Here is a 25,165-nt window from a genome sequence, read left to right as displayed (position 1 = left end):
CTCCCTCTCTGAGCCTGTGTCCTGATCTATGAGATGGACTGATGAGGCTCGTGGAGATGATTAACAAGACGGCAGCCAACATCCTTAGGCTGTCCCTTGTCATCAGTTTGGCTAATATGGACCCTGTCTGACTGGTCTTTTACCATCTCCCTGTTCTTCTGTTTTTCTCCTTAAAAGGAGCAGTTCATTGAGCTGTGCAAGACGCTTTACAACATGTTCAGTGAAGACCCCATGGAGCAGGACCTGTACCACGCCATCGCCACCGTGGCCAGCCTCCTGCTCCGCATCGGAGAGGTGGGGAAGAAGTTCTCGGCCCGCACAGGCAGGAAGCCCAGGGACTGTGCCACTGAGGAGGACGAGCCACCAGCACCCGGACCCCATCAGGACGCAGCCAGGGAGCTTCAGCCCCCAGCTGCAGGAGACCCCCAAGCCAAAGCCGGCGGAGACACACACCTCGGGAAAGCCCCACAGGAGAGCCAGGTGGTGGTGGAGGGGGGCAGCGGCGAGGGACAGGGCTCACCCTCCCAGCTGCTGTCTGACGATGAAACCAAAGACGACATGTCCATGTCCTCATACTCGGTGGTCAGCACGGGCTCCCTGCAGTGTGAAGACCTCACAGACGACACGGTGCTGGTGGGAGGGGAGGCCTGCAGCCCCACAGCCCGCATCGGGGGCACTGTTGACACCGACTGGTGCATCTCCTTCGAGCAGATCCTGGCCTCCATTCTGACGGAGTCCGTGCTGGTGAACTTCTTTGAGAAGAGAGTGGACATTGGACTCAAGATCAAGGACCAGAAGAAAGTGGAGAGACAGTTCAGCACCGCCAGTGACCATGAGCAGCCCGGAGCTTCCAGCTGAGGCCTGCAGCAGTGAGGCCTGGCCCGAGGTGTCATTGGTGGAACTGGCCTCATCTCCTGCCTTTCCTCCCTTTTCAGTTTCTCTTGAAAGGTGTGCCCCTCCTGCTCTCCCAGGAGCAGTGAGTTGTGAATGGAAAGAAGGCTGGTGCAGACCCAGCTGCCTTAGACAGATTCCCTGGGCCTGCATCTCCTGGCGCCGGCTGCTTCTGGGCCCAGGAAGAGGCTGTGGCTCCCACCTTCCTTATACCCGCTGGGAGCACGCCTTGCACCAGCTGCACACGCTTAGTGTTAGAGGCTCTCAGATCTGCCCTTGCTTGCCTCATACCTCCGTGCCCGCACTGTGGCCAGGCCAGCTGAGTCCCTCCATCCGTGGATGCTCTCCTGCAGCTGTGTGGTGCAGGGGTCATTCCTGCCGCTTGGCACCAGGTGGGGGGCATGTGCTTGTTGGGCAGCAAAGTGATGGAACCCTCAGGTGCCCTCCGGGAGCCTGAACCTCCTGACTGAGGAACATGGACAGACCACGTTTACCGCACAGAGTGGTCGCTGCGCTTAGGCGTGGCCGTACACACGTTCTCAGCTCATCATCCTTTCCAGTAACTTTAAAAGCACATCCCTCAGGTCCTGATATATTTCCCTGGATTCATTTCACTTGGCTAGAGATTACACTGTGCTCAATGCCTTAATAAATCCCTGAAAGAAAGAAAACCCACACTGTGTGCAATGCCTTGCTGTGGCCCCAACCACTGCTTAGGCCTCCAACTTCTCCCCAGGCCAAGTACAGGGCCCTGTCTGCGTTCTGGAAGTTCAAGACACCTAGTCCTCTGCAGGGGGTGGAAGAGTGCAAGGCCTGCCAGGTCAGATGGAGAAGCAGAACCTGTTGGTGCAGGCAGGGCAGGTCCTGACCAACCTGCATCAGGGGATGCCCTGAGCTCCACAGGTCTGTGGGCAGGGGTCATGGGTCCTGGTGAAGGAAGTGCATCCTCAGGCCTGGGCTGTAGCAAGCTGTCTGCCCTTGGGTTCAAGAACCAGACTGTGGAGCCACAGGTGACCAGAGGGGGCCCCGGGGCTGAGCCACAAGGATACCCTCACTTTGCAGGAGGAGCTGAAACTGACCGGTGTCCAGTGTTTGCCCCAACATGGGGCTACTCTTGCTTCTACTAAAAGATATAGCAGTTACCCCCTTATCCACGGGGGATACAGTCCCAGACCCCCAGTGGATGCCTAAAACCACAGATAACAAACCTTATATATACTGTTTTTTCCTATACATATATACCTGTGACTAAGTTTATGAATTAGGCACCTTAAGAGATTAACAATAATAAAATGTAACGGTTATACTGTAATGAAAGTTGTAAATGTGGTCTGTCTCACAATATCTTCTTGTACTGTGTACTCATCTCTTCCAGGTGGCTGTTGACTCAGGGTAGCTAAAGCTGCAGAAGGTGAAACTCAAGAGGTACTATTGTATATCTCTGTGGCTGCTGGTTTTGTTTTAATTAAGTAGCTTTGCTTTTTTTTTTTTTTTTTTTTTAAAGACCGACTCTTGCTCTGTTGCCCAGCCTGGAGTGGAGTGGCGCGATCTGGGCTCACTGCAACCTCTGCCTCCTGGGTTCAAGCAATTCTTTGGCCTCAGCCTCCCAAGCAGCTGGGACTACAGGCATGCGCCACCAAGCCCAGCTAATTTTTGCATTTTTACTAGAGACAGGGTTTCACCATATTGGCCAGGCTGGTCTCAAACTCCTGACCACCCACCTCGGCCTCCCAAAGTGCTGGGATTACAGCCGTGAGCCACCGCGCCCAGCCTGCTTATTTGTTTGTTTTAGAGACAGACTGGAGTGCTGTGGCATGACCGTAGCTCACTGCAGCCTCACACTCTTGGCCTGAAGTGATCCTCCTGCCGCAACCTCCCTAGTAGCTGGGACTACAGGCATGAATCACCATGCCTGGCTTTAATTTCCTTTCTAGTATTTACACAAACTACCATAAAATAATTTCAAATTATTTATACCAAAAAGACTGTTCTTGGCCATAATTAAGATATAATAACCCCGCACATTTGGCAATTTTAAGTCTTACATTGATTGTATTCAATCAGATTTGAATAACTTGGAATTTGGATAAATGCCTTTTTTTTTTTTTCATTTTTTGTCTTTACAGAGGTAAGATAAAAATGTTTTTAATATGTGGAAGTATAAGCTTGTGAATACACCAAAGAAATTAAACCAAAGGATAGAAAAGAGGAATCTGGCCTAGTCACATGATACAATGTACAAAAATGTACAATAGTGCTTTCATCCATAAATCATTCAACCTGGCAAGATAACTCAAAATGTTTAACAACCAGAACAGTAACATTAAATAATATATAGATAATACAAATAAAAAATTTAAATTTTATAAGTAAACATGAATATTTTAAAACTGCTTACCAAGTAATACAAGTTCTATCAAACCACTCATCAAATCATTCTAATTCCAAGAAAAAGACAATACACATGAATTCTTTTTTTTTTTTTTTTGAGACGGAGCCTTGCTCTGTCGCCCAGGCTGGAATGCAGTGGCCGGATCTCAGCTCGCTGCAAGCTCTGCCTCCCGGGTTCACGCCATTCTCCTGCCTCAGCCTCCCGAGTAGCTGGGACTACAGGCGCCGCCACCTCGCCCGGCTAGTTTTTGTATTTTTTAGTAGAGACGGGGTTTCACCGTGTTAGCCAGGATGGTCTCGATCTCCTGACCTCGTGATCTGCCCGTCTTGGCCTCCCAATGTGCTGGGATTACAGGCTTGAGCCACCGTGCCCGGCCACAACACATGAATTCTTAAAGGATTACAGGTTTATTGCCAAAAGGAGAAAAATATACAGAAAAGTAGAAAAACAATTTTTCCTAGTGCTACAGATTACTCCTCAGTGTTTTGGTATTCATTCTGTATTTTTTTCAGAGTTTAACTGATGTCATATATGAAATGTTTATTCTACTCTTTTCATTAAGCATAAAACATGTTTTGCAGATGCCTTCCTTCTGTTCTCAGCTACAATAACTCAAACGTAGAAATGAAGGAAGACCACCCAAATGAGAAACAGTATTCACGGCTTGCTCCAGCAAGGGAGCCACAGACATCACAGGTGTGGGCAGGCGCAAGGGCCAGGGGATGGAAAACAGGGAAGGCTCCAGGTGGTTCTGACTGCAGGCTGTTGGAAACTGGAGGTGAGCTAACAAGCAGGATGTTTTCTGTGACTGGCTTGGGGAGCGTATTCCTCTTTCGTGGGTTGGCTCTGACATGGGGAGGGTGGTACAGAAAATAGAGGAGCAAGCAGTCCTGACTACATCCTTCCCACACAGCCGACTGCCCGGTTACTGCAGAGGCTGCAGTTTCATGTCATTCGTTATCCAACCATTCTATTGGCATATTGTCTCAATTTTTTTTTCTGATAACTACTTACTGTACAAGAGTTGGAGAAAATTTTAAAATTAGCATCACCTACAACCTTAGCCACACACACACACACACACACACACCCCAGAAAATAATGCCGGTGTCACAGAATTCAAACGACGTACTGTAATTTTGTAACCTTGCCTCTCCACAGCAGGGTGTCACTTCAAACTCAAGTTCTTGCTGATAGAACTGCGTAAGGGTCCGTGCCGTCCTTTAGAACACTGATCTCCATTTCTTCCTGGTATACTTCAGGGAACACTAGGGAACGAATAGTAAATCACCTCGGTGAATCTGAAGGGATTCCTTCCTTGGGGTAGCAGTATTGTCAGGTTGCTTTCCACGGTTTTGCATTTGACCGTTCTCCCAGCTTCCTGTAAGAGGGGTAGCTCTCCCCGCACCCTTGTCAGGCTTGGGTGTTTTCTTCACGGGGATGGTTTCTGCTGTTAAAAGCGAGTGTCGGCCGGGTGCAGTGGCTCACGTGAGTCTGTAATCCCAGTACTTTGGGAAGCCGAGGCGGGCAGATCACCACACGTCAGGAGTTCGAGACCAGCCTGGCCAACATGGAGAAACACCGTCTCTACTAAAACTACAAAATTTAGCTGGGCTTGGTGGCGGGCACCCGTGATCCCAGCTACTCGGGAGGCTGAGGCAGGAGAATCACGCCACTGCACTCCAGCCCGGGCGACACAGTAAGACTCTTGTCTCCAAAAAAAAAAAAAAGCTCGCTTTTTAATTTTTCACTGTGCAAAAGTTGGAAAAAAAACAAATTAAAATTATAACCCTAGACACAGGGTTGTAGGGTTGGAGGTAATTTTAATTTTTTTTTTTTGTATTTTATTTTCCAACAAGGCTACAACCCTAAGCCACGCAGGGTTGCCGCGAGAGCGTCGGGCTGCGGGGGCGCCTCCGCCCTCCGGAGGACGGGCCTGGAACGCTCCCGGGGCGGCAGGGGGCCGGCTTCGCGCTCTCCGGGAAGCTTGGGTCGGCTGAGCCCCTCCGTCTCCCCGGACTCCTCCCCGGGCTCCGGTTCAAAGGCTAACTGTGCGCTGCTGCCCCAAAGCACGGCAGCGCAGGCCGGGCAGGGCTGCCCCTCGCTCCGCTCCGCGTGGTGCAACAGCCCAAAGAACTCGTCCGCCGAGGCCCTGCCGTATCAACTCCAGTCTCCCCAGGGCCGGAAGCCGCTGCCTTAGGAAGATGCGGGCGCTGCCCTGGTCAGACGGCAAGTCTGCGACCGGGTATCCCGCACCCACCCGGACCCAGGACTCCTTCGACGTCTCAGGGGCCCAGACGACCAGCGAGAGGGGCGGTAGGCTAGAGGGACCCCAGTGCGCAGGGGCGGGCCGCGGCGGCGGAGCGAAGAGTATACGCGCATGCGAGGCGGCGTAGGGGACTAGAGCGTCGCGAGCGCGTACGCGGGGCGGGGCGGAGCGCGGCGGGACAAATGCAGAGCGCGCGCGCTTGGCTTGCTGGCTACTGCACAGGCAGGGATGGCGCCGCCTCAGCCTTGTCGGGTCCTTCGCTGCTGCAGCTGCCGCCTCTTCCAGGCGCACCAGGTCTGGCGGGTTCCGGCCCCCTCCTTCTCCTCCGGCGCGGGGACGGTGGACGGGAAATGGCGGGGCCGTGGGTGCTGTCTCGAATGGCTCCGGGATGCACCTGGGCCCGAAGGAGTGCAGGGACCGCTGAGGGCGGGTCTCATTGGGGTCGCCCCCGCATAACGTCGTTCTGGGCTTTCTGTTTGGTTCGTGTACAAACCAGAGGTAGTGGTTTCTGCAGAGGTGGCCTCTCGTGAATTGTAGCAGGTCGTGGGAGAAGCCGGTTGAGGATAGCGTCCTTTACGCAGAGCCTGCCCCACGAGGTGGCCCTGTCTCCGTTTCAGTGAGAGGGGAGGACGGTTCTTGGAGCCCGGGCGCGCCGCGGCGGCGTCCCTGCTCCACTCCCGGGCGCCCTCTCCGTCGCCCCGCGCCTCTGCCGCCGTCCTTTTCCGCGGGGCTAGGGACTTGATACGCCTGTTCGCCGACGCGTGAACCACGGGCCCCCGAGTCTTAAAGACAGTTAATCTGTGTTTCTAGAACATATTTGCCTCCCTGACTTTCAGCGTGCGAGATAGAGGATGCCACTTAACCTTTGCCGGATCGCACCTGTCTCCCTGCTTGATATCACTTAACACTGCAGTCAGCGTATCCGCTTCTGATAGTCTCTCCCTCCTTATTATTGCTAATCTGCTCTGCCCTGAGAAAGAATAGCATCAGACTTCTTTAAGACGTATGTTAAAAAGTCAGCAAGATGCTGAGGATGTGTCTGTAACCTTGCATTTAATGCTAAGCGTTTGTAAGGGCCATTTTAAGGGCTCAGAAAGTTTTTACTTGTTTTCTTTCAGGAGCTGGGTCCTAAGAGTTGCAAATGGAGATCATTTGTTTTTTTAAATTATTACACGTCTAATGTTTCATGCTTTTTTAAAAAACAAATTTTCCATTTATTTTTATTTCCTTTTTTTGTTTTTGAGACGGAGTCTCATGTCTCACTCTGTCACCAGGCTGGAGTGCAGTGGCGCGATCTCGGTTCACTGCAACCTCTGCCTCCCAGGTTCAAACGATTCTTCTGCCTGAGCCTCCTGAATAGCTTGGACTACAGGCGGCCGCCACCAAGCCCAGTTAATTTTTGTGTTTTTAGTAGAGACGGGGTTTCACCATGTTGGCCAGGAAGGTCTCCGTCTCTTGACCTCGTGATCCACCCGCCTCAGCCTCCCAGAGTGCTGGCATTGCAGACGTGAGCCACCACGCCCGGCCTCTATTTACTTGTTTGTTTCCCTGTTTCACTCTTCCATATTCACCAGTGTTATTTTTTTATTTACTTATTTATTTTGAGACAAGGTCTCGCTTTATCGCCCAGATTGGAGTGCAGTGGTAACAATCACAGCTCGCTGCAATCTGCACCTCCCAGGCTCAGCTGATCCACCTCAGCCTCCTACGTAGCTGGTACTATAGGTGCGGCCACCATCCCCAGCTAATTTTTATATTTTTTGTAGAAATGGGGTTTTCGGCCGTGTTGCCCAGGCTGGGGCAAGTGTTCTGCCTGCCTTGGCTCCCAAAGTGCCGGGATTACAGGTGTGAGCCAGCGCCCCTGACCCTTATGGTCATTTTCAACCCTATGAAATGTGAGTTGCCAGGCCCCCGTGGCTCATGCCCCTAATCCCAGCACTTTGGGAAGCCCACTAGGGCAGATCACTTGAGCTCAGAAGTTCCAGACCAGCCTGGGCAACGTAGCGAGACCTTGTCTCTACTAAAATTTAAAATAAAATAGCCAGATGTGGTGGTGTGCATCTCTAGTCCTAGCTACTCAGGGGCGCTGAGGCGGGAGAATCGCTTCAGACCAGGAGGCAGAGGTTGCAGTGAGCCGCGTTCACACCCCTAGACTCCAGCCTGGGCAACAGAGCCAGACCCTGTCTCAAAAACAAAAATTACTTGAAACCGAAGAGGATGTTGACCATTTTAATTGCAAGTTAGCTGGGTGCTACTTTAACACGTTTAACTTCAACAACCTTTGACTTAGGCATCATTCCCATCTTACACGAGAATTCCAGAATCTACAGAAATCAAGTGGTTTCTCCATCTAGTAAGTGTCAGAACCATACTATCTCAGCAGTTCGCAGAGTTCATCCCTTCACCAGGTACTGTGAGTCCTAAACTTTTAAAAATGTTTTTCTTGGCCGGGCGCGGTGGGTCACACCTGTAATCCCAGCACTTTGGGAGGCCAAGGTGGGCAGATCACGAGGTCAGGAGTTAAGAGACCAACCTGGGCAACATGGTGAAACCTCGTCTCTATTAAAAAGACAAAAAATATAGGGCATGGTGGTGCGCACCCGTAATCCCAGCTACTTGGGAGGCTGAGACAGGAGAATCACTTGCATCCAGGAGGCAGAGGTTACAGAGAGCCGAGATGATGCAACAACACTCCAGCCTGGGTGACAGAGCAACACTCTGTCTCAAAAAAAAAAAAAAAAAAAGCTTGCTTACGTACTCATAGAAAATTCACGGTTTTATTGGTGTTTTAAGGTAGAAGCTGAGAAGTAAAATTGCTAAGTCATTCCCTACTTCCATTTTTGGTAGGTGCTCATTGTCCTCCTTAGAATCCTTTTGGATACTTCCCCCAAAAACCTCATGATTTTGTATTAGGATCATATTAATCGTATTAATGTTAACGAATCAACATAGACATCTTTGTGATGTTAAGCATGATCTATTATGTTTCTTCAAGTAACCTTGGTATCCCTTGGTAACATATTATTTGTTGCTGTTATAAATGGACTCTTTATCCATTATGTGTTCTAACTAGATGTCTGCTCATATAAAACCTATATTAACTTTTGAAGGTACCTTAATTTTGTACCTAACCACCATATTAGATTGTCTGGTTTTAGTGGCTTTTCATTTCATTTTGTTGGTTTTCGGATAAAAAATTATATCAGGTAGGCCGGGCGCGGTGGCTCAAGCCTGTAATCCCAGCACTTTGGGAGGCCGAGGCGGGTGGATCACAAGGTCAGGAGATCGAGACCACAGTGAAACCCCGTCTCTACTAAAAATACAAAAAATTAGCCGGGCGCGGTGGCGGGCGCCTGTAGTCCCAGCTACTCGGGAGGCTGAGGCAGGAGAATGGCGGGAACCCGGGAGGCGGAGCTTGCAGTGAGCCGAGATCGCGCCACTGCACTCCAGCCTGGGCAACAGCGTGAGACTCCATCTCAAAAAAAAAAAAAATTATATCAGGTAGCACCTGGGCATGGTGGCTCACACCTTTAATCCCAGCGCTTTGTGAGGCCGAGGTGGGTGGGTCACTTGAGGTCAGGAGTTTGAGACCAGCCTGACCAACATGATGAAACCCTGTCTCTGCTAAAACTACAAAATTAGCCGGGTGTAGTGGCACATACCTGTAATCCCAGCTACTTGGGAGACTGAGGCAGGAGAATCACTTGAACCTGGAAGGCGGAGGTTGCAGTGAGCCAAGATCTCACCACTGTAATCCAGCCTGGGCAACAGAGTGAGACTCTGTCTCCAAAAAAAAAAATTATATCGGGTTTTATAATTATATCGATAAATAATGATAGGGTTTTGCCCTCCTTTCCAATTTTTATACCTCTTACAACTTTCTTCTAATTCCATTGGCTAGTACATCCAGAAAAAAATGGTAAATGATAGTCGGTAACCCTTCCAGGGGGAGCGCTGGTAGAGACCCTGCGGCATCAGAGCTGGGTTTAAGGCATTTTATCATGTTAAGAGAGAACACATCTAGTCAGGTTTAACAAGAACTGAAAATGTTATGGAATTTTTTTTAGACCCAGGTTTAACAAGAATTGAAAATAAATACAGAATTTTGGCCGGGCGCAGTGGCTCAAGCCTGTAATCCCAGCACTTTGGGAGGCCGAGACGGGCGGATCACGAGGTCAGGAGATCGAGACCATCCTGGCTAACACAATGAAACTCCGTCTCTACTAAAAATACAAAAAATTAGCCGGGCGAGGTGGCGGGCGCCTGTAGTCCCAGCTACTCGGGAGGCTGAGGCAGGAGAATGGCGGGAACCCGGGAGGCGGAGCTTGCAGTGAGCGGAGATCGCGCCACTGCACTCCAGCCTGGGCGACAGAGCGAGACTCTGCCTCAAAAAAAAAAAATAATAATAAATAAATAAATACAGAATTTTTTTTTTAGAGTTTCCACTTGGGCTTTTCAGAGTTTCTTTGTTTGTTTGGGTTTGGTTTTGAGAGACAGGCTCTTGCTCTGCTACCCAGACTGGCCTCAAACTCCTGGGCTCAAGTAGTCCTGGCCTGCCTAGTCGCTGAGAGGACAGGCTCAAGCCACTGCACCCAGCCCAACTTGATTGTGTTTCATATACATAGCCAGTTTTCCCAGCACCAACCCAGACTTGTTAAACAGTCTGTTCTTTTCTCACTCTTAAAGTACCACCTTTATGATTATGATATGCTGTTTTTTACACATGTGTTGGTTTGTTTCTGGACTCTTTCCATCCATTTTTAAAATTATTTCAGGCCAGGGCCAGGCACGGTGGCTCTCGCCTGTAATCCCAGCACTTTGGGAGGCCAAGGCAGGTGGATCACGAGGTCAGGAGATGGAGACCATCCTGGCTAACACGGTGAAACCCCGTCTCTACTAAAAATACAAAAAATTAGCCGGGCATGGTGGTGGGCACCTGTAGTCCCAGCTACATGGGAGGCTGAGGCAGGAGAATGGCGTGAACCCAGGAGGTGGAGCTTGTAGTGAGCCGAGATCGTGCCACTACACTCCAGCCTGGGCGACAGAGTGAGACTCCATCTCAAAAAACAAAAAAAATTATTTCGGGCCAGGCATGGTGGCTCACGCCTGTAATCCCAGCACTGTGGGAGGCCAAGGCAGGTGGATCACTTGAGGTCAAGAGTTTGAGACCAGCCTGGTCAACATGGTGAAACCCCATCTCTACTAAAATGCAAAAATTAGCTGGACCTGGTGGTACGCACCTGTAATCCCAGCTACTTGGGATTGAAAAAAAGAAATTTCAGATCCGATTCCATTTTGCTGTTTGTTTGTTTGTTTATTTGAGATGGAGTCTCACTCTGTCACATAGGCTGGAGTGCAGTGGCACAGTCTCGTCTCATTGCAGCCTCCACCTCCTGGGTTCAAGCGATTCTCCTGCCTCAGCCTCCTGAGTAGCTGGGATTACAGGTGCACGCCACCACGCCTGGCTAATTTTTGTATTTTTAGTAGAGACGGTGTTCACCATGTTGGTCAAGCTGGTCTCGACCGCCTGACCTAGTGATCCGCCCGTCTTGGCCTCCCAAAGGGAGATTAAAGGTGTGAGCCACCAGGCCCAGCCCAATTCCATTTTGTTTTAAATAATTATCTGAGTTGTATTTCTGAAATTTCATTGCAGGTAAAAAAGAGTGTCAAGTGGACATGCAAAGCCTGTGGAGAGAAGCAGTCCTTTTTGCGGGTGAGTCTACAAAACAGAAAGCAGGTAGGGCGCAGGCCTGCAGTGAGCCCTTCCAGGGAGTCCCAGAATGCCACAGCTGGGATCATCCTCTCTCACACAAAGTTCCCAGACACGGAGCTCCTGCTTCCGAGCTTCCTGTTCCTTCAGGAAGTGAAATGGATGGAATGGTGTCTGGAAAGGTACTGCCATTTGATTCTTCATTCAGCAAGTATTTCTTGAGTACCTTCTGTGTGCCAAGCATGAGGGAAACAGTGGAAAGTAAGCCCATTGTCATTCTTGCCCTCACAGATGCACTTGTGTGGAAGGGGAAGAGAAACTAATGCACACACGCATCTACATAATTTAAAACTCGGCTGAGCACAAGGAAAGGAAAGCACCAGGGACTGTGAGAAGATGACGGAGGAATCAGGGCAGCTGGGGAAGGGCAGAGGCTGTTGGTGGAGGTGGGGGTGTGGGAGAGTGGGCTCAGGAAGTGCAGGCAGGGGCAGGCTGTAAATGCTCTTATCCAGCTGTTTGCATCTGGCATTGAGCACATCTTTTCAGTCCATCCACATTCCCCCTCCTGAACTCTGAAGACCCCAAACTGTCCTGCGTCCTTTGCCTTACTGAACTTGCTCTTTTCCTGCTCCAGCCCCAGTGCCGCCTCTCCCTTCATCTCTCATCTTTTCTCTTCTCCTACAGCCGTGTGCTTGCTTTCTGACCTGAAACCTAAATTTGCTCCCTCTTGGGTCTTTGTGCCCACTGTAGAGTTCCCCTCCCTCTTCTCAGAATCCTATGGAAATTATATGGTCGTGTTTATGTGCAGATTGTCCATCTAAGACTTTAGTTCCATGAGAACAGAGGCTTTTTCTTTACTGGTGTATCCTCAGCACCTAGCACAGTGCTCGGTGTTTGTTGAGTGAGTGAGTGAGTAACGGGTCCAACCTTGTTGGGCATTTAGGTTGATTTCCCTTTTGACTGTTACGCACAACTCTACAGTGAAGCTTTTTACAAAAACCTCTTTATCCACGTGACCGGCTGTTTACTGTTTATTTAGGACATAGTCCTAGAAGTTAAATTGCTGTTTTTGGGGGGTTTTTTTTTTTTTTTGAGATGGAGTCTCACTCTATCACCCAGGCTAGAGTGTAATGGTACGATCTTGGCTCACTGCAACCTTCGCCTCCCAGGTTCAAGCGATTCTCCTGCCTCAGCCTCCTGAGTATCTGGGACTACAGGTGCGTGCCACCTCGCCCAGCTAATTTGTTTTTTGAATGTTTAGTAGAGATGGGGTCTCACCATGTTGGCCAGGCTGGTCTCAAACTCCGGACCTCAAATGATCCACCTGCCATTGATGAGCGCCTTCACCTGATATATTTTTTTATTTTTTTTGAGACAGAGTCTCCCTCTGTCACCTAGGCTGGAGGGCAGTGGCGCAAACTTGGCTCACTGCAAGCTCCACCTCCCGGGTTCACGCCATTCTCCTGCCTCAGCCTCCCGAGTAGCTGGGACTACAGGTGCCCGCCACCACGCCCAGCTAAGTTTTTTGTATTTTTAGTAGAGACGGGGTTTCACCGTGTTAGCCAGGATGGTCTCGATCTCCTGACCCCATGATCCACCTGCCTTGGCCTCCCAAAGTGCCGGGATTACAGGCGTGAACCACCGGTGCCCAGCTGATTTTTTTTTTTTTAAAGGGAAAAAAAAAACACTTCAGAATGGGTTCAGCAAAGTTAAAAACAAGAAAAAGTGCTGGCAAGGTAATGAGATCTCTTAGGGAATCCAAGGGGCAGAACTTCATCCCTGATGCCTTGAAAAACTAGCCCCAAGAACTGAAAAGCTGCCAACAAGCCAGGCATCAGCTTTTCCTCCCATCACCCAACAAGCCAGGCCTCAGCTTTTCCTCCCCATCACCCAACAAGCCAGGCCTCAGCTTTTCCTCCCCATCACCCAACAAGCCAGGCCTCAGCTTTTCCTCCCCATCACCCAACAAGCCAGGCCTCAGCTTTTCCTCCCCATCACCCAGCTTCTCCCTGTATCTTTGTTCTATTTTCTCCTCTCCTTCCCTTTCTGTTTCTCCCCAGACTGTTCAGTCACATTCTCTGCTCCAAGTCCACAGAATCTCATTCCAAGCCAACTGGAAGAGCTGAGTCCCAGTTATAAATTCCTAGGAGAAGCAATCTGGTTGGCCCAGGCTGATTCAGATGTCCACCTCTGGTCCAGTCAACTGGGATTGGGTCTCAGTAGAGAGGGGCTGGCTTACCAGGTAGGCAGACACCCCACATGGTGAGCATGGCTTGTTTGAGATGTATTTCTGCATTCTCCTTGAGGAAGGCTTCTTATCCCCTCGGTGCTTCTGTGCTGTGTGTGGTATATGGTGTATGGCTGACTAGGCCACAGTAACAAACACACCAAAATTGTGGTGGCTTAATGCAATAGACGTTTCTCTTGCTCTCGTAACAGTCCTGGGAAGACGATAAGGTCAGCAGGGCGCTGCCCTTGATGTGGTTGCTCGGGGATCCAAGTTCCTGCCATCTTGGGCTTCTTTTATTCCCTGAGGCTCATCTGTAGCTGCTTCTAGCCACTGAGAAAGGCAAGTGCGTGGAGGAGCTGCTGGAGGCTTTGAGGGCCAGGCTGGGAAACAAGTGACACTGCCATGGGAAGAGGCTGGTTTCGTGGCCACCCCGACTACATGCACACTGGGAAATGAAGTCTAGTTTTGTGCCCACATTGGGAAGAATGCGCTTCAGTATCCAGCCAGCAGTCCCTGCCCCATGGAAGAGCACACCACTTCTGGTTATGCCAGCCTGGTCTTTTTCAACTTTGCCATTTCCCCCTCCAGCTGCTCTCCTCCGTTCTCACTTGAATGTGCTCCAAACAGGGCTGCACTCCCCACCTGTCCATTACAATTGCTTGTGTCGGAGTCGGCAGTGGTCTCCATGTTGCTAAAAACAATGGTTGGTTCTCAGTTCTCAATTGACACACTGCTGCCAGGCACTGGGTGTCCACCAGAGTTCTTTGCTCACGGGACATCAAGAATGCTCCTGCCAGTGGGGTGTTGAGGAATAGTGGACACATACAGTGTGTGCGTCTGATCGCAGATGTGCGCCATTGTCCCAGCAGACTTCACTTACAAAACACAAGTTCAAAGACCAGATTGTTAAGAATTTCAAGACGGCGACAGCAGAGCAGATCTCATACCTGTAAAGCTGATTCTGCCTGTAGTAGGACCCATACTCTCAAGTTTCATTTCTTACCATCTTCTCCTTAGACCACTCAGCTCCAGCCATGCTGGCCTCTTCACTGTTCCTCCAAAATTCCAGGCTCAGGGTCTTCACACTCATTTTCATATCATTGCTTCTGCTGGAATGTTCTTCCCCTAGACAGCCATGTGGCTTGCTCCTTCGTATCTTCCTGTTTGTGCTCAAACCTTACCTCCTTAGAGATCCATTCCTTGACCACTTCGAACACCTTATGTAAAACAGTATGCTCTTACGTAAGGCCTCTTTCCTGGCCTTGTCTTTCTCAGGAGCACGTATTAGCGTCTGATACGTTACATGCCTCACTGTTTCCTTCCTGCCTCTCCTCACTTGAATGTGAGTTCCACGATGACAGGGAGTCTTGTCTCTTCCTGTGTCGTCTGCCCCTGGATGAGGCCTGGCACATTAGTTGGTACTCAGTAAATACTTGTTGGATGAATTTGTGACTGCTAAGTGGAAAAAATTTATTTTGTATTCCCTTGATTATCAGTGAAGGTAAGTAGCATTTCATATATTTTTTGGCAGTATGTTATACAATGTGGCAATATGTGTTACTTCTCTTATGACCTTTTTATTCATGTTCACTAACCATTTTGTGTAGGGCTTTGGGTTGCGTTTGGCTTCAACAGGTAGAGTTCAGGGTGCTTGCGGGATAGCCACATAGATCTAAAGTATTAGTTCCAGAGACGGTTGGTTTGTAGATGATTCTAGAGACAGCAGTCAGTCATTAGGATTCCTCCATGCTGCTTTAGGGGTCTTTGGGCCTTGCAGAATACAGCTTTGTCCTCCCCGAGGTGTATCTCAAATGGATCTGTTTCTCAACATTCTGCCAACACTTTTTAAATGTAATATATTTTTTGGTTTCTCAGGCTTATGGTGAAGGCTCTGGTGCTGACTGTAGACGCCATGTCCAAAAATTAAATCTACTACAGGGACAGGTTTCAGAGCTGCCACTCAGGTACAGTTGTGTGAGAAGAGTGTGGTTGTGTTGCCCTGTTTTCGTCTTGACTGGGTAATAGAAGTACACAGCGGAGAAGTCCATTAGACTCCATGTCTCACAATATGGCAGCGGAACACGCCGAGCAGTTCTCTCACTGAAAATAACTTAAAACGCCAGCTGTTTTACATGCACGGATGCGCTGACTAGAAAGAAAGTAACTCTCGGCCGGGAGTGGTGGCTCATGCTTGTAGTCCCAGCACTTTGGGAGGCCAAGGTGGGCTGATCACAAGGTCAGGAGTGCGAGACCAGCCTGGCCAGCATGGTGAAACCCCGACTCTACTAAAAATACAAAAAAAGTAGCCAGGCATGGTGGCATGCGCCTGTAATCCCAGCTACTCAGGAGGCTGAGGTAGGAGAATCACTTGACCCCAGGCGATGGAGGTTGCACCACTGCACTCCAGCCTGGATGACAGAATGAGACTATCTCAAAAAAAAAAAAAAGAAAAAAAAAAGGTAAGTAACTAACTCTCAAGAGGTCAAAAATGAAGGAGAAGCTGGTCCGATGGTAGTGGGTTATCAGAACTTATTAACGTTAGTGTCACTAAAGTTGATATACAACTTGCACTGCTAAATTTAACTGGCTTTTTAAAAAAAAAAAGCAGAAGCCAGAATCCAGAGAGGAAGCACCTGAGCTGCTGGGGTGGTTGGAGCCGGGTGCTCTGGAACCTCCAGTTAGATGGCTGGGAGGGGTGCAGGAGACCCTCAGAAGACAAAACCTACGGCCCGGTCAGTGTGGGAAGACCAGTGAGACACCTCCTAACAAAACCAAGCCCCTGGAGGACTGCACCCTCCGTGTACGAATGAACTAGATCCCCTCGGCAGCGGGCAGCCTGCCTGTATTGACCTTGGCAATGGCTGAAGAGGGGGAAATAGCTCTAAGATTTTGGAAATAAAAGGAAGTTGTTGCACGGTTTTTCATCCTTCTACATACCCTGTGTGAAAAGCCTCAAGCGGAAAATTTATCTTCTAATTGTCCCAGCGAGCAGAGGTGAATGCAGCTCCTCTGTGTACCAATATATCTTCAATTGCCGGGCCTTCAAGAATTCCCACAGAAAAAGCTCCAAGTAGCATGTACTCAGGAGTTTAAAATCATTTAACAAGGCCGGGTGCGGTGGCTCACGCCTGTAATCCCAGCACTTTGGGAGGCCGAGGCGGGCGGATCACGAGGTCAGGAGATCGAGACCATCCTGGCTAACACGGTGAAACCCCGTCTCTACTAAAAATACAAAAAGAAATTAGCCGGGCGTGGTGGCGGGCGCCTGTAGTCCCAGCTACTCAGGAGGCTGAGGCAGGAGAATGGCAGGAACCCGGGAGGCGGAGCTTGCAGTGAGCCGAGATCGCGCCACTGCACTCCAGTCTGGGCGACAGAGCGAGACTCCGTCTCAAAAAATAAAATAAAATAAAATAAATAAATAAAATAAACAAATAAAATCATTTAACATTCAAGGAAATATGTCACCAGGAGCAAAAGATAGCAGAACAACAGTCCGAAGAGTCAGACCCATAAAGACTTCAGAATACATGATATTGCATGTTTAATATACTTAATAAAATAAAAGAAGTGGGTGATAAGATGAGGGACTTCAAAAAATGGGTGTATTTGAGAGCTTGTTTGGAGGTTCTAGCAGGGGGGTGCAGCTACTCATATACCCTGGACCGAAGACCGCTCCTCCTCTATTGGAGGTGGTGGTCCTCTTCAGCCAAGCGCACAGCTTCAGGAGGGACGCACGTGGAGCGGTGAGAGAGGACGGGGGACACCAGCCAGATGAGCTAACCAACCTTGGTGACTGATGGGGTGACAGATATTACAGCCAGATCGCCCTCATCCAAAAAAATAGGTGTATTTGAAAAAGAACCGAAAAGAGGCCAGGTGCAGTGGCTCACACCTGTAATCCCAGCACTTTGAGAGGCCAAAGCAGGCTGATTATTTGAGGTCAGGAGTTCAAGACCCAGCCTGGCCAACATGGTGAAACTCCACCTCTACTAAAAATACAAAAGTTAATTGGGTGTGGTGGCACGTGCCTGTAATCTCAGCTGCTCTGGAGGCTGAGGCATAAGAATCGCTTGAGCCTGGGAGGTGGAGGTTACAATGAGCCAGCCTCCACCTCCCAGGCTTAAGTGAGGCCTGCAACAGAGTAAGACTCTGTCTTAAAAAAAAAAAAAAAGAGTTTGCAGAACTTAAAAGTATAATCACTAAAATTAAAAATCCAGTTTCGGCCGGGCATAGTGGCTCATGCCTGTAATCCTGGTACTTTGGGAGGCCAAGGCAGGCAGATCACTTGAGGTCAGGAGTTCATGACCAGCCTGGCCAACATAGTGAAACCCCATCTCTACTAAAAATACAAAAATTAGCTGGAAATCACTTGAACCCAGGAGGCAGAGGTTGTGGTGAGCCAAGATTGCGCCATTGCACACCAGCCTGGGTGACAAAGTAAGACTCCATCTCAAAAAAAAAAAAATTAAAAATTCAGCGGACACATTAAGCAGATTAAATGCAGCTAAGAGAGAATTAGTGAAATGGAAGATAAACCTAAAAAATTATTCACAGTGCAACACAGAAAAGTGGAAAAGTAGAAAATATAAAGGAAAGTTGAGGGACATGGAGGTTACAGAGGAGAGTTCTAGCAAAAGATAATTAAGAGAATGGAGCAAAAGCAATAACTGAAGAGATGAGAGCAGCATTTTCCAGAATCAAAGACATAACATTTTTAGATTAAGGAAACGCAGTAAATACCAAACTGGATAAAACCATTATTTTATTTGCAAATAGCATGATTGTGTATGTAGGAAATCCTAATGAATCTACAAAAAAGCTACTAGAACTAATAATTTAGCAAGATCACAAGGATACAAGGTCAACATACAAAATTGTATTTCTATATATATGCAGTGGGCAATTGGAAAAATGATTTTTAAAATCAAATAACAGCTGGATGCATACTTCACACTTGTAATCCCAGCACTTGGGGAGGCTGAGGTGGGTAGATGACTTGAGCCCAGGAGTTTGAGACTAGCCTGGGCAAGATGGCAAAACCCTCTCTACAAAGAAAAGGAAAAAAAAAAAAATTTAGCCAGGCATGGTAGTGGGTGCCTGTGGTACCAGATACTCAGGAGGCTGAGGTGGGAGGATCACCTGAGCCCAGGGAGGTTGAAGCTGCAACTTATCTCCATTGTCATGTGATTCCATGTTCTAGCAATCTTGGCTCACTGCAACCTCCGCCTCCCCGGTTCAAACGATTATCCTGCCTCAGCCTCCCAAGTAGCTGGGATTATAGATACGCACCACCATGTTGGCCAGACTTGTCTCGAACTCCTAACCTCAGGTGATCCACCTGCCTCAGCCTCCCAAAGTGCTGGGATTACAGGAGTGAGCCGCTGTGCCCAGCCCCTGGTCATTTTTCAAAGGGCATATGTATGGTCTTCCCTGAAGGTCTCTAGAAGAAACTGTCAGTGCTGGTGAAGAAGAAAACATGGGCCACCAGCAGGCTGGGAATGTGAAGCAGCAGGTAAGCCTCAGGCCCACCTGCCCCAGGCTGGCTCTGTGTCAGGGAAGGGATGAATGCACAGATGTATCCAGTAGTCATTCGTAGAGCAAGTGTGTGTTGATGCCACCCTACAGGCAGTTGACTTAACGCTGCAGGGAACACAAAAATAAATAAACCTGTACCTTTTCTAAGGATGGAGATAGCCACGTGTACCAATCATTACAGTACCCTGCAAAGGACTCTCGTGTCTGCTTGGAGAACTCCTTCTGAATGTAGCTCAAATATCACCTTACTGCTTCCACTTTGCTCCCACAGCACTCTGGGCCTACCTCTGAGAGGGAGAGAATAATGGGATAAAACACCTGGGTTTCCTTCTTTCCTTGTTCCAGACTGCAAGCTGTTTTGTTGTTTTTGTTTGAAACAAGGTCTCACTGTGTCGCCCAGGCTGGAATGCAGGGAGCGATCATGGCTCCCTGCAGCCTTGGCTTCCTGGACTTAAGTAATCCTCCCACCTCAGGCTCCTTAGTAACTGGGACTACAAGTGTGCCCTGCCACACCCAGCTAATTTTGTGTCTTTTGTAGAGGCAGGGTCTCCCTGTGTTGCCTAGGCTGGTCTCGAACTCCTGGGCTCAAGCCATCTTCCCGCCTCGGCTCCCAAAGTACTGGGAGTACAGGCATGAACCAATGCACCTGGCCAGATTCATACTTTGTTATAAGCAGAGGAAGATGCTCTTCTGGTACCTGTGTCTGTGCTTCCCATTTGGTCCATTTACAGACTTAATTTTATATCATTCTCATCAGAAATACTTTTTTGCATCCTAGTTTTCAGTTGTATCATTCTTCTGTGTTGCGGTATAGTTTTCAATGATTTTCATTTCTTACTTATTTTTGAGACAGGGTCTCCCTCTGTCGCCCAGGCTGGAGTGCAGAGGCATGATCACTGCTCACTGGAGTCCCAACATCTCAAAAAAACAAAGTATTTACAGAATGTAGTAGATGTACTAGTATTGGTTCCTTTATTATATGTTATGTAGGTTGTTTCCACACTTCTGCTTGCCTCCCTTCCTCCCTCCCTCCCTTCCTCCCTTCTTTCCTCTCCTTTCCTTCTTTCGACAGAGTCTCGGCCTATCCCCCAGCTGAAGTGCAGTGGTGTGATCTTGGCTCACTGCAACCTCTGCCTCCTGGGTTCAAGCAACTCTCCTTCCTCAGCCTCCCAAGCAGCTGGGATTACAGACCCACACCACCACACCCAGCTAATGTTTGTATTTTTAGTAGAGATGGGGTTTTACCATGTTGCCCAGGCTAGTCTTTAACTCCTGAGCTCAGGTGACCCGCCCGCCTCAGCCTCCTGAAGTGCTAGGATTACAGGTGTGAGCCACGGCACCTGGCCATGTTTCCACACTTCTGTTCTTTTTTTTTTTCTTTTGAGACGGAGTCCCAGGCTGGAGTATAATGACACAATCTCGGCTTACTGCAAGCTCCGCCTCCCGGGTTCACGCCATTCTCCTGCTTCAGCCTCCCGAGTAGCTGGGACTCCAGGCGCCCGCCACCACGCCCGGTTAGTTTTTTGTATTTTTTTTTTTTAGTAGAGATGGGTTTTCACTGTGTTAGCCAGGATGGTCTTGATCTCCTGACCTCGTGATCCACCCGCCTCGGCCTCCCAAAGTGCTGGGATTACAGGCGTGAGCCACTGCACCTGGCCACTTCTGTTTTTTTTGTTTTTTTTGTTTTTTTTGTTTTTTTTTGAGACGGAGTCTCGCTCTGTCGCCCAGGCTGGAGTGCAGTGGCCGGATCTCAGCTCACTGCAAGCTCCGCCTCCTGGGTTCACGCCATTCTCCTGCCTCAGCCTCCGGAGTAGCTGGGACTACAGGCGCCCGCCACCTCGCCCGGCTAGTTTTTTGTATTTTTAGTAGAGACGGGGTTTCACCATGTTAACCAGGATGGTCTCGATCTCCTGACCTTGTGATCCGCCCGTCTCGGCCTCCCAAAGTGCTGGGATTACAGGCTTGAGCCACCGCGCCCGGCCCAGTTCTGTTCTTATAAATAAAATTTGCTACTTTTTGTAACACTGGGACTGGCACCTCTGCCTTCTCTCTTTGTGTGGAATCACTGGGCCAGGGAGCATAGATATTCATGAGATTCTTGGTGGGCCGTGTCCTGCCCCCTTCCCAAGGCCTGTACCAGTGAGCACTGTCCTGCCAGCATCACAGGGTATTGGTGTCCATCACCTTCCAGCCACTGCCTTCCCTAGCGTGGAGCTGGACGTGACCCGAGACCCTCAGGCACAAGAGTTGGGCTAGGGGTTTTCGATAAAACTGCCTGCTTTCCAGTACTGAGAATCAACTTTTTTCCCAATCTGATAGGAAAAATCGCAGCCCTTGGAGAGTCGCTGGCTGAAGTATCTCGAAAGGGACTCCCAAGAACTGGAGCTGGAAGGAAGAGGAGTGTGTTTCAGCAAACAGCCTTCATCCAAAACGGAGGAGCCAGGCCCCCGCCTCAGCCAAGACCCGCCTAGAAAAAGGTGCCAAGTGCGACTCCGGTCCAGCCCTGGCCCAGAGCCTATGCTGCCTCCAGCAGTGGGGCACCAGTGAGCCCCTGTGAGCATCAGCCAAGCGGGGGAAGCCTAGGTGGCAAGTGGCAATGGGCAGCTGCTGCCACTGCTGGCCCCTCGGCCCACCTGGGCATTGGGCACTGCTGGTGCAGAGGCAAAGGCTGGGCAGGACGCCAGTGTGCACACCCTTTATGATGCCCACTTAATTCTGAACATCTCGGACTAGACTGACCTCGGGGAAGAGGCCAGAGGAGCTGACAGGCCTGAGAGCTTTTAACACAGAAGCAGAGACCTCAGACTTGAAGGAAGGTTTCTTCTGCTTCAGGCATTTCAGTGAGATTTTTGGAGAGACTGCTTTAGGCTAAGGATCTAGGGTGGCTCTTAGAGGGCAGGTGCTTTCAGGAGGTAGATTCTGCTTTCAAACCAGAACATTCCTCTGGGCACAATGGCTCACACCTCTAATCCCAGCACTTTGGGAGGCTGAGGCAGGAGGATCATTTGACACCAGTCCGGGCAACATAGGGAGACCCTATCTGTACAACAAAGTTTTTAAACAAATTCATGGGGCATGGTGGTGCATGCCTGTGGTCTCAGCTACTTGGGAGGCTGAGGCAGGAGGATCACCGGAGCCCAGGAGGTCAAGGCTGCAGTGAGCCATTGCACTCCAGCCTGGGTGCCAGTGAGACCCTGCGTAAAAGAAAAACACAACTTTCTAGCAACTAGAAGCTGTGAAGCGGGGAGTGGGGCCTGCGCGGTGGCTGGGCAGCCTGAGCAGCTGCCTGGGAAGCTGTTGGGATGAGCAGGCGGCCACCCGAGCTTGTGGGCCATGTGATCGTGGAGTCAGGCTTGGGGTGCCACTGGAGAGTAGCACGGGACCACTGACAGTACTGTCCTGACAGGAAGTGGAGCCAGAGCACCGTCCAGCCTCCGTGCAGCCTTGGCATCCAGGACTCGGGTGGCTCTGAGGTCGCCTGGGAACCCCAGAAGGTCAGTGACAGAGAATAGTTTCTCTGTGGTCCCAGTGACCACTGAGTATGTGTGGGATAATTTTGTCTTTTGTCACAGGTGACAAAGTATAAGATTCCTAACCGCAGAAAGCCCATCTCACCACCTGGGTTTCTTGTCTTTTCTGTGTGAAGCCAACTCCTTCCTTGGGTCTCTACCCCCTTTTCTCTCCCATGCCTCTCGTCTCCCGTGAGGGTAGCTCAGGACCAAAGAGCATCGTGACACCTGGGAGCAACTAAGGTTGGATTTTCTGGGTCAGGGCCGTCGTCTCATTCTGCAGGGAGCACGGGGACCTTTGTCCAGGCAGGAGCAGTCTGTGGGCCCGCCCTGAATCCTGGGAGATGCTTCCCTCCACACTCGCATTTGCCCAGGTGTGGACTCTTGTATGTGAGACGCTCTTCACTTAGGGTGTTGCCTTGTTCATTTTTGTTTTCTGAGACAGGGTCTCACTCTGTCTACCCAGGCTGGAGTGCAGTGGCACAGTCAGAGCCTACTGAAGCCTCAACCACCCAGGCTCAAGTGATCCTCCTGCCTCAGCCCCTCAAGTAGCTGGGACTACAGATGTGCACCACCACACTGGCTAATTTTAAAAAAATATTTTGTAGCGGTCAGTCGTGGTGGCTCACACCTGTAATCTCAGCACTTTGGGAGGGTGAGGCGGGTGGATCACCTGAGGTCAGGAGTTTGAGACCAGCCTGGCCAACATGGTGAAACCCCGTCTCTACTAAAAATAATGAGTTGGGCGTGGTTGCATGTACCTGTAATCTACCAGCCAATTTTTGTATTTTTAGTGGAGATGGGGGGGTTTCACCATGTTGGCCAGGGTGGTCTTGAACTCCTGACCTCAAGTGATCCACCCGCCTCGGCCTCCCAAAGTACTGGGATTACAGGCATGAACCACCACCCCCAGCCTTCTGTTTTTGAGACAGGGTGTCACTCTTGTCACCCAGGCTGGAGTGCAGTGGTGCCATCTCAGCTCATAGCAGCCTCCACCTCCCGGGCTGAAGTGATCTTCCCGAGTAGCTGGGATCACAGGCACTCACCACCACGCTTGGCTAATTTTTTGTAGAGGTGGGGTTTCATCATGTTTCCCAAGCTGGTCTCAAACTCCTGGACTCAAGCATATCTGCTTGAGCATTCCAGTCTGCCTCGGCTTTCCAAAGTGCTGGGATTCAGGCATGAGCCACTGCTCCCAGTCTACAACCCAAGTTTCTTTTTTTTTTTTTTTTCTTTTTTTTTGGGGGGGGACAGAGTCTCACTCAGTTGCCCAGGCTGGAGTGGAATGGCACGATCTCGGCTCACTGCAACCTCTGCCTCCCAGGTTCAAGTGATTCTCCTGCCTCAGCCTCCTGAGTAGCTGAGATTACAGGCATGTGCCACCATGCCTGGTTAATTTTTGTATTTTTAGTAGTGATAGGGTTTCATTTTGTTGACCAGGTTGGTCTCGAACCCCTGGCCTCAGGTGATCTGCCCGCCTCAGCCTCCTAAAGTGCTGGGATTACAGGCGTGAGCCACTGCACCCGGCCTACACCCAACTTTCAGAGCATCTTTGGTTCCTGGGGTGAGAGAAGCCAGACCCCAGCTTTTCTATCCCACTGGGAGCTCGGTGCTGCCACCTGTGCAGCTGCAGAACCCGGCAGGCTCTGGAGAGCTGCTCCCAGGTGGGAGATGGCAGGATGGAGCCAGCCCACCCCTTTCCAGACGTCTCTAGGCCCTCCCTGCTCAAACCTCCTTTGTAGGCACTGGTGACCCGATTCTAAGGTCCCCAGGAGATGGATCACCAGATGACGTGTCTTGTTTTTGGAAAGCCTGGTCATGCAATTTAGCAGATGGTTTGGGGTGAGGTGGAAGGCATTTATTTGCTTTGTCTTGCTAACTCTCAAAGTCAAAGCCTGTCCCAGCCTGACGGCTTCCAGCAGAAAGTGTCAGAACCAGAGGCCCAGGCAGGGCTCGTGGTCCTGCTGGGCCCTGGCATTGTTCTTACAAATGGAGGGCATGGCCATCTTCTCTTTCAGGGACAGGCTGGCTTGACATGGAAGGTGAAGCAAGGCAGCAGCCCCTGCCTCTGGGAGAACGCTGCCGACTGCGGCGCCAGGGAGCCGAGGGGTCCTGGGAAGGAGCTATGGAGTCCTGCCCAGCAGGTCACCGCCACCTCCTCTAAATGGGCGCGATTTGTCCTGTCACCTAGAAACAGTTCACATGTGGACAGAGAGCAGCCAACGCCTCTTCAGAGGGATCCTGGGCCAGCTGCTCCAGCACAGGCTAAGCAGGGGACCCCCGGGACCCCCAGAGCACAGGCCTCAAGGGAAGGCCTCAGCAGGCCCACTGACGCTGTCCAGCTTCCTCGGGCCACACACCCCACCACATCCGGGCCTGAGAGGCCCTGCGGGAAGACCTCATGGGACGCAAGGACTCCCTGGGCAGAGGGTGGGCCCCTGGTCCAGGAGCCACAGAATCCCCAACTCCCACGACTGTGTGACCTCTTTACAACTGGTGAAGACTTTGATGATGATCTGTGACTGGCAGGTTATTATTAATTGAGATACACTTGTTAGGAGGGACAGGGTTCCCTAAGGCACTTTTAAAGATACTGTGTAAGAACCACCAATAAACTTACTGTCAAACA

General features: G+C 50.2%; 2 protein-coding genes across 8 annotated transcripts in view; both read left to right on the top strand.

Moving 5' to 3' along the window:
- TBC1D9B (TBC1 domain family member 9B) overlaps positions 1 to 2,203 on the top strand; it is a 42,334-nt gene extending 40,131 nt beyond the window's left edge. For all 4 annotated transcript variants that reach the window (XM_028850011.2, XM_015141637.3, XM_028850010.2 and 1 more), the window contains one exon: positions 178 to 2,203. In XM_028850011.2, the coding sequence (XP_028705844.1) occupies positions 178 to 858 (681 nt within the window). In that variant the 3' untranslated portion in view covers positions 859 to 2,203. The remainder of the gene's footprint in view (positions 1 to 177) is intronic.
- MRNIP (MRN complex interacting protein) lies at positions 2,203 to 25,165 on the top strand. Of its 4 annotated transcripts, XM_077937527.1 has the most exons (8): positions 2,203 to 2,316; positions 3,865 to 4,061; positions 11,206 to 11,265; positions 15,368 to 15,456; positions 18,929 to 19,004; positions 21,347 to 21,504; positions 22,434 to 22,521; positions 24,555 to 25,165. In XM_077937527.1, the coding sequence occupies exons 2-8, from the start codon at positions 3,927 to 3,929 to the stop codon at positions 25,056 to 25,058; spliced, it is 1,110 nt and encodes a 369-aa protein (XP_077793653.1). In that variant the 5' UTR covers positions 2,203 to 2,316; positions 3,865 to 3,926; the 3' UTR covers positions 25,059 to 25,165. The 4 variants fall into 4 exon arrangements, with proteins under 4 accessions (XP_077793653.1, XP_014997121.2, XP_014997120.2 ...); XM_015141635.3 differs by lacking the exons at positions 2,203 to 2,316; positions 3,865 to 4,061 and adding an exon at positions 5,183 to 5,599; XM_015141634.3 differs by lacking the exons at positions 2,203 to 2,316; positions 3,865 to 4,061 and adding an exon at positions 5,733 to 5,846.

This window comes from Macaca mulatta, chromosome 6, assembly GCF_049350105.2.
Source record: "Macaca mulatta isolate MMU2019108-1 chromosome 6, T2T-MMU8v2.0, whole genome shotgun sequence".
NCBI classification, from domain to species: Eukaryota; Metazoa; Chordata; class Mammalia; order Primates; family Cercopithecidae; genus Macaca; species Macaca mulatta.
Note: the sequence above shows the minus strand (reverse complement) of the source record. Positions and strands in the feature narration are given on the sequence as shown.

What these genes read in the sequence shown, in the direction of transcription:
- MRNIP (XM_077937527.1), top strand. Translation starts at nt 3,927, where the DNA reads ATGAGAAACAGTATTCACGGCTTGCTCCAGCAAGGGAGCCACAGACAT. An exon ending in GTTTCAGAGCTGCCACTCAG is followed by an intron (nt 15,457 to 18,928) that starts GTACAGTTGTGT and finishes TCTTCCCTGAAG; the next exon opens with GTCTCTAGAAGAAACTGTCA. An exon ending in CTGGGAATGTGAAGCAGCAG is followed by an intron (nt 19,005 to 21,346) that starts GTAAGCCTCAGG and finishes CCAATCTGATAG; the next exon opens with GAAAAATCGCAGCCCTTGGA.